Source organism: Leuresthes tenuis, unplaced genomic scaffold, assembly GCF_036924035.1.
Source record: "Leuresthes tenuis unplaced genomic scaffold, fLeuTen1.0.hap1 SCAF_12, whole genome shotgun sequence".
In the NCBI taxonomy this organism is placed as follows: domain Eukaryota; kingdom Metazoa; phylum Chordata; class Actinopteri; order Atheriniformes; family Atherinopsidae; genus Leuresthes; species Leuresthes tenuis.
In genome coordinates, this window is record NW_027325366.1 from 9,074,084 (window position 1) to 9,083,098 (window position 9,015).

The window sequence follows — 9,015 nt, forward strand, 5'->3', positions numbered from 1 at the left end:
GGAGTTTCCCACCTTAACTTTCCCTTCGTGCTCACAGTTGGTCATTTCTTTGACTACATTTCCAAATTCTTAGAACATTGTGATGAATATTGATATATCTTTAACATTTTTCCGTCATGGCGTTAAAGAAGGAGTAAAATGTTGACTTAGTCAGGGACATTCCTCAAGAACAAGAAGCTGTGGCCAATACATACCATGTGTTTTGCAAAGGTTGTCAGACTGTCTTTACGGTAGGGTGTAGTGGGAAATATTAGTAAAGGCTCAATTCAAATGAGCTGTGAAATAATCTCCTTATTTTGTATTAAAGTTTCTATTTTCACAACATAATGTTGGCAGTTATGAAATATGTGCATTCTTATATCAAAAAACGTGTGGATGTTACAAGTGATAAAATGATTTTAGTGGTGCTGTATCAGATGATAAAGGAAATGTGTTACATTACAACTTATTGTTTGTTCTGTGTGTTGCAGATTCCCTGTGCCAAAGAGGGGTTGGTGGATGGTGCCGAGGCTGGGCGTCCTCGTATAAAAAAAGCCAAAACATTCCCCCTTCCCCAAATGTCAAAATCCCCAATCAAGGCATCTGAGGCAAACTTGTGCAATGAACTGTCAAAAAACCTGTGCAAAAACCTGTCAAAAAACCTGTGCAATGAACCCTTGAAAAACCAAAATCCAAATTCTCAAACTGTATCTACTGACTGTGCAGTTGATTTTCCAGAGATATCTGTGCTGATGGGGTCGTTTCATCAAGGTCATTCCCGGTTTGGAACCGTGCGCAACAAGCAGTGTGGTGCCATCAGTCTGACAGCAGTTCTGAAGAGCAAGACCAAGAGCGTGTGGACCTGGAACACCAGAGATCTGGATGATGTGTTGATTAAAGGAACTGTTATTTACAGGTCGATGAGTGCACAGGGAAGAATAAATGATAGTGTGGCACGCCGTGGTTACATTTCTGTGTCTGAACTGCCTACACAACAGCGAATGTGGAATTGTAATTTTGCAATAAACTTTGCTGAATCTTACACTGGCTTTGTCAATATTGATGATTATGACCAAGCTTTGCAGGATGTGGCCATGCCTTTTGATGAAGCACTACAGCGAGCACTGTATGGTAATGATGCATGTCTGTTGACAGTTTGTGCTAGTACATGTGCCATAGTTAATGAAGGTGGAAGATTTGCCTTTGTGGATTCACATGCAAGTGCAAGGATTAACCAGCAAGGTGAGAATGCTAGTTGTGTTGTATACATTAGCTCTGTACAGTCTCTGGTTAGCTTTGTGTATGATTATGCACGATCGTTTAACGTACGGACACCGAGCTTTGAAGTGACGGGAGTGAAAGTGGTAAGCAACATCCGTTCTGACACACGAGCACAGATGACCGAGCCATCGTCCAGTCACGTCACAACTACTTCACACATCCGCCCGCTGTACAGCAAAGTGCTAACAGGTAAACACAAAGTTTGCAAGCAGCAGTCCTCTGGTGGACCGACTGAGGTTGCTCAGAATATAAACGATGTTGATAATAAAACGGTAACTTCCGTTAACGTGACTGCCGATCCTGATGTGAACAGGTGTTTGGACGCTCCTGATGATGTCATCGTGAGCAATGTAACGATTGTCAAGCAGCCTTTCAAACCACTGACCCGGCAGGACCGCGATTACTTGTGCAATAAATTAGGATTGTCAAATGAAAATACTGACAAAGACCAAATGATAGCTGACGTGGATGAGATGGGGTGTCCTTGCAACATTAAAAGCATAAAACCAGATGGAAACTGTTTTTATCGTTGTCTTGCCTTCAGTGTCTGTCACGATGAGGAGAAACATTTGAAAATAAGACGGGCTGTTGTACGACACCTTCAGAACAACAGTGGTAAATTTGCACAGTATTTAAGAAATGAATATACATCTGTGCAGGACTATGTCACAAAATCAAGGATTTACTACTGTGGGACCTGGGCAAAAGAGATCGACATATTTGCTGCCGCCGATTTATTCCAAACTACTATCTTCACCTTAAATGATGGGAGATGGAACATGCACAGACCTACTGTACAACCACACATTCAGAACTGTATATATTTAAGTCACACTGCCAATCATTATGAGGTTGTAACATGTGTCAAAAACAGGAATACACAGAGTCCTTGTGCCGGAACATGCCAGTCTATCGGTGATGAACAGTTAAGACCCCAGCGGAAGAGAAAGTTCACTGAGTCAGACAAGAAAGCAGAAAAAGAACGTCTACGATGCAGTGACATCAATGTGAAGAAACGAAAAATTGAGACTGAAAAGACAAAATATAATGAATATGAGTGCATTAGGACTTCCAAACGTGAGACATCTCGTAAAAATTTTCAGAAGAACAGCAAAAATTCAGAGTTTCGGAAAAAGAAATGTGATTATTTCAACAAAAACTATGGAACCCAAATGCAGTTCAAGGCACATATACTTGCACAGCGTAAAAATAAATATGGTACTGATCCAAATTATAAAAAATCAAAGTGTGAATCATCAAAAAACACTTATAAGACAAACATCTTGTTTCAAAATAAAGTTCGTGATTATAGTCTTAGGAAATACAAAAGCAACATCGTGTTTCAAGATAAAGTTCGTGATTATAGTCATACGAAATACAAAAGCAGCATCGTGTTTCAAAATAAAGTTCGTGATTATAGTCATATGAAATACAGGAGCAACATCATGTTTCAAAATAAAGTTCGTGATTATAGTCATACGAAATACAGGAGCAACATCATGTTTCAAAATAAAGTTCGTGATTATAGTCATACGAAATACAGGAGCAACATCATGTTTCAAAATAAAATTCGTGATTATAGTCATACGAAATACAAAAGCAACATTGTGTTTCAATATAAAGTTCGTGATTATAGTCATACGAAATACAGGAGCAATATTGTGTTTCAAAATAAAGTCAAGGAGAATATCAAGATGAAATATCATGAAAATGATGAAATGCGCGAAAACAAAATTAAGACTAGCAATGACACTTATGCAAATATGAGAAAGAAGCAACAAGACATTGACTTTGTCATTGGTCAGTTTCGTCAAGACGTCAGCCGTGGTCCTGAATACGTATGCTCTGTTTGTCATCGCTTACTTTTCAGGAAACAAGTGATTGAGTGTAAAAGATGTCATTATGAAAGCAAAAGACCAGAGGTTGCTGCACTGGCTAAGCGGTGTATAACATTACAATATTTACATGTTTGTGATACTGAATGTGGGCAGGAATGTCATTTGTCTGATAGTCCTTTTAGCAAATTATGGGTTTGCCATTGCTGCCATCAAAAAATGCTTAGAGGAAAACTACCAGAAGAGAGTGTCACTAACAACATGCATTTGGATGAAATTCCACCTGAGCTGAAATGTCTGAACTCTTTGGAGGAACATCTCATTGCTCGTCACATTCCCTTTATGAAGCTGCTGTGTTTGCCCCGAGGCCGTCAAAGAGCTTGCCATGGTCCATGTGTCTCTGTACCTGTTGATAACAGTAGCGTGACAAATGTTCTTCCAAGGAACGAGTGTGATGACAAAATGATAAGAGTCAAACTCAAACGGAAGTTGACATACAAAGGTCATTATGAATACATGTATGTGCACACTGATCGTGTAAGAAATGCACTGAGGTATTTGATCGCAAACAATAAGTGGTATGATGATGTGATTTTTAATGATGAATGGGTAAACACTCTGAATGGAAGTGATCAATGCGAGGCAAATGAGGACACCGAAGAGCTACCCGCTAACAGTGATGATGAAAATAACCTTGAAGAGCAAGCAGAGGAGGAACTGACCTACATTAAAGACCAGGGTGGCCTCTTGTCAGACACATCATTGCAACCTGTCAATCTGGGTTCAGAGATCATTGATCAGAATTTCCAGGATATACTGAGCATAGCACCAGCTGAAGGCAACAGTCCGGTTCGGTTGCTATCTGATAAAACCAACGAGGCCAAATGCTTTCCTGTTCTGTTTCCATTGGGTGGACCTACATTCCACGATGAAAGGGAATCAAAAATAACTCTGTCACGTTACCTGAACTGTCGCATTCTCAATGCTGATGGACGTTTTGGTCGCAACACAGACTACATTTTTTATGCACAATACATGTCAGAAGTGCATCAAGTCATATCTGGTGTATCAGTGGCAATGCGCAAAGGTGGTGGCAAGTCATCTCTGAAAGAAGCATCAGACCTGTTGTTGAACTCAGATTCACTAAGTAAAATATTACGAAATGATGAAGGGTACAAGTTCTTGCGAGGAATTCGTGGAACCCCACCTTACTGGATGTCAGTACAGAAAGATTTGTTCAGTATGATTCGACAACTGTCAATTCCAACATTTTTCATAAGCATGTCAAGTGCTGATCTGAGATGGCCCGAAATGCTTGGTTCTCTTTTGAGGTTGGAAGGAAAAGAAACACCTGTGGAGGATCTTGACTGGTCTGAAAAATGTGCGCTGATTGGAAGAAATCCAGTTACTGCAGCAAGAATGTTTGATCATCGATGGCATTGTTTTCTTCGTGATGTAATCATGTCACCAGCTGAACCCATAGGGAAAATAAAGGACTACTTCTATCGAGTTGAATTCCAACAGCGTGGTTCTCCTCATGTTCACTGTTTGTTTTGGGTGGAAAATGCACCAAAGATTGATAAAGACAGTGATGCCGATGTGGTAACTTTCATAGACCGATACATTTCATGTGAGATTCCACCAGAGTCTGATGCAGAGCTTCATGAGGTTGTGAACAGTGTTCAAAAACATAGCACCAAACACTCCAAAACATGCCGTAAGAAAAATACAGTGTGTCGATTCAATTTCCCACGACCTCCATCAAGCCGTACTTTCTTTACAAGAAGTGGGAACTCAGAGGACTTGAGTGGAAAAGATGACAATACCAATGCCAATGCAATCATAAAGAAAGTGAAAACAGCGCTGGACAATCCTGACTTGAATTATGATACAGTTGATGCTTTTTTTGAGTCTCTTGGGATACATCAAGGCCTGTTTGAGAGAGCATACAACATATGTTCCAAAAAGAAAAGCATTGTCCTTAAGCGAAATCCTTCTGAAATTTGGGTGAACCAGTACAATAAAGACTTACTGCGTGCTTGGCAAGGAAACATGGACATTCAGTTTGTCACCGATGCCTTTTCTGTTGTGGTCTACATACTGTCATACATCACAAAAGCAGAGCAAGAAATGGGTTTGCTGTTACAGCGTGCACAGAATGAGGCGAGGAATGGCAATCTTGATGCAAAAGCTGCGTTCAAACAGCTCGGCAGTGTCTACCTGCACAACAGAGAAGTTTCAGCTCAAGAGGCAGTGTATAGATTGACACGTATGCACTTAAAGGAATGTTCTCGTGAAGTACAGTTTATTCCTGTCGGTGAAAATCCTGTTAGGATGAGTTTGCCTTTGCATGTGCTCCAAGCTAAAGCTCAGCTCCAACAGTCTGATGATGAGAGTAGCATTTGGATGACTAATGTGGTGGAACGATACAAGAGCAGACCTCGATCAGCAGAAATGGAAGAGTTATGCCTTGCCAGCTTTTGCTCTCAATACAGAGTTATTTCAAAGTCTGAGGGTTCACAACAAAGAGAATCACATGACATAATCCAACTCAACAACAACCGTGGCTTCATCAGAAAAAGGACCAGAACACAGCCTGCTGTCGTGAGATATCCCAGGTTTTCACCAACAAAAAATCCGGAAAAGTACTTTCATTCATTGCTGCAGCTGTTTTTGCCCTATTATGAAGACTCGCACCTCAGACCACCTCAGTTTGATACATACGAACAGTTTTACACAAGTGGTGCGGTGAAATGTGGCACTGACATTGAAAAAGTGCAATCAATTGTGGACTCCAATAAAGCTTTATTTGAAAAAGAAAGCGATGAGATTGACAAAGCCAAAGAACTGTTGGATAACGACATTGATTTAGAAGACGCTTGGGCTCAGATATGTCCGGAAACAGAAAGGGTACGTCTCAGTTGTTTGGATATCATGAAAAACAAAGCTGTAGATGATGAAGAAGGCAGTGATGATGTTGGTGATCTTATTCCCGACCTGACAGCAAACCCAAAGACTACATGCACTTTGGAAACTAATCACATGACAATGCCCCAAGAGACTGCACTCGGTTTATTGCGAACATTGAATGAAGAACAGGCAGCAATATTTTATGCTGTTCGTCAGTGGTGTCTGCAGATACTCTTTGGACAGAATCCTGAACCGTTGCGATTGTTCATTACTGGTGGAGCAGGAACAGGTAAATCCCATTTGATCAAAGCCATCCACTACGAATCTACACGACTGCTGTCACAAATTGCTGACAATCCAGAGGATCTGACTGTGCTTCTTACAGCACCCACTGGTGTGGCTGCATATAACATTGGTGCTGCAACTATTCACAATACATTCTCCATTGGTGCAAATGTTAAACTGCCTTATCAACCTCTTGGTGATGAGAAGGTCAATACTTTAAGGATGAAAATGCGAAACTTGCACATTTTGATCATCGATGAAGTGTCCATGGTTGACCACCGTCTTTTGGCCTACGTTCATGGCAGACTACGTCAAATCAAACAGACTGGTGATTATTCTTTGTTTGGAAATGTTTCCCTAATTTGCGTGGGTGACTTCTTTCAGTTGAGACCTGTCAAAGGCACACCTCTTTTTTCTGACAACACAGAAGTCAACATGTGGGACAACAACTTTGAAGTTGCGGAGCTTACTGAAGTTTTGAGGCAAGAAAATGCAGATTTTGCGGATATGCTGAATCGCTTCAGAGTTCGTAAAAAGAATGAATGTCTCAGTGCCCGTGATGTCCTTGCATTAAAGCAACGTGAAACTGGTGAAGGCTCCACAGACATTCACATATATGCTACAAATGCAGAGGTTGATAAATACAATATTACCAGATTGCAAGAGCATTGCCCAGATGCAATCAGCATAGATGCCCAAGATTTTACACGGAGTCCCAAAACTGGAAGAATGGAACCAAAATTAGGCTTCCATACAAAGGTGTTCAACTCATGCTTGCCAAGGTGTGTGTCATTGGGCATTGGTGCAAAGGTGATGTTGAAGAAAAATATAGACGTGTCTGACGGCCTTGTCAATGGTGTGTGTGGTACGGTTGTGGAAATTATTAATGGTGAAGATGAGGATGACATTCCTATTGCTATCCATGTTGAGTTTGAAGACCCTAATGTTGGAAAGATGCAGAGGTCGAAATCCAAAAGAAGTTCTGAACGCTCTACAATTGTGGAGGTACAAGAGGATCAAGTATCAAACGCTGGTGGAATACGAAGGCAATTTCCTCTCACCCTGGCTTGGGCAATGACAGTACATAAGTGCCAAGGCCTTACTGTGGACAGAGCTGTTGTATCACTCAACAAAATCTTTGCTGCAGGGCAAGCATATGTTGCATTGAGTCGGGTGAGAACTCTTGATGGACTGATTATTGAGGACTTTAAAGAGGCAGCTATATTTTGTGATGACAAAGTAGACACGGCCATGAAGAGCTTGCCAAAGTTCAACTTTAAAAGTATTGGTTCAGCTGACATTGATCCGGTCTGCACAATTGCACTCCACAATGTACAGAGTTTGAATGCTCACTTTGACGACATGCGATCCCACAAAACCCTCATGAAAGCTGACTGTATTTGCTTAACAGAAACATGGCTCAATGCAGACAGCAAAGACCAACCACAACTACCAGGATATGTCTTTAATCACAATCCAAGAGAGAACTGTTACGATGACTCTGACACAGTTTTTACAGCATTGAAACATCAGCAAAGAGGAGGAGTTGGTTTGTATTATTCAGACAACATTGATGTGCAGGTGTCAATTCCAACGAGATGCAACTTGGAATGTTTGTATTTCCATATATCTCATGTAAATTTGACTGCTGTTGTTTTGTACAGGCCAAGTTCCTACAAGATTGACATGTTTCGACAGCAGTTATCACAGGTCGTCTTTGAACTTGAGAAGCATGCAGGGAGGAAGGTGATCATGGGAGACTTCAATGAGGATGTCTTTGTTTCGTCTACTGTGGCAAAATTCCTGGAACAACATGGATACACTCAACACGTCCAAGCAGCTACAACAGAAAGAGGTACGTTAATAGATCATGTGTACTGTAAAGATGTAAGAGATGTTGATGTCGATGTTGTACAGACATACTACAGTTTCCATGAAGCAATTCTTATCTCACTGTTGTAATATTTGTGTTTGCAATGTGAATTATTCACCATTAGATGTTCCGTCCGCTATTTGGGGTTTGGGTGGGTCGCAAGGAGAGAGCGATATACAGGACGGCTCCTTGCAGGGAGTGGGAGGGTATTTAATCTATTTTCCAAAAGAAGTTTTGTGTTTTGGAGACCAGGGCTGGTTAGCATACTTCCAAACAAAAGAAAAAAAATAATATGAGTGTCTGTCTGATATTTTGTGATTGTCGCAAGTGCAACCCCAGCTATCACAGCTACTTAGTAACTTTCTCCCTCTCTTTCAGTTCATCATTGACAGATTAGTTGGCACACAATTATGTTCATGCTTTTGGAGTGGGCTACTGTTAAGATCTTAACAGATATGATCTTAACAGTAAGATCTGTTAAGATCATATCTGTTAAGATCACTTGTTAAGATCTTAACAGATCTTAACAGATGGGTCCATTTAAGACTACAGTCATTTTACTCTTAGTTTATTTTTAGTCACTGCCCCATAGTCACTGCACTTGCACTTTATCTCCTGTACTGACTACCCTTGCATAAACTAGCCCTGGTCTCCAAATAAAAGCACATTGAACAATATCTAAACATAAGCTTGGTGAAAATGTATTTTCATACATTTCAGACAATTTATTGTCTCGATAAATAAATGATATGCTCAGTCAGCTCATTTGAAGCCATTGAATCATTAGGCCTATCTAATTATAACGTGAATGTAAGGAGTTTTAAAAATGTGTTTTATCCATTACAGTTCCAG

At 40.5% G+C, this 9,015-nt stretch overlaps 2 protein-coding genes across 2 annotated transcripts in view; both read left to right on the forward strand.

Annotated features, from left to right (window-relative positions):
* LOC140319899 (uncharacterized) overlaps window positions 1-1,591 on the forward strand; it is a 45,508-nt gene extending 43,917 nt beyond the window's left edge. Inside the window, exon 5 of the mRNA XM_072397672.1 lies at window positions 1,574-1,591. Coding sequence (XP_072253773.1) covers window positions 1,574-1,591 — 18 coding nt within the window. The remainder of the gene's footprint in view (window positions 1-1,573) is intronic.
* A 1,432-nt stretch (window positions 1,592-3,023) lies between these two features.
* LOC140319900 (uncharacterized) lies at window positions 3,024-8,552 on the forward strand. The gene is made up of 3 exons (XM_072397673.1): window positions 3,024-7,558; window positions 7,955-8,145; window positions 8,542-8,552. The coding sequence occupies exons 1-3, from the start codon at window positions 3,024-3,026 to the stop codon at window positions 8,550-8,552; spliced, it is 4,737 nt and encodes a 1,578-aa protein (XP_072253774.1).
* The last annotated feature ends 463 nt before the right edge of the window (window positions 8,553-9,015 follow it).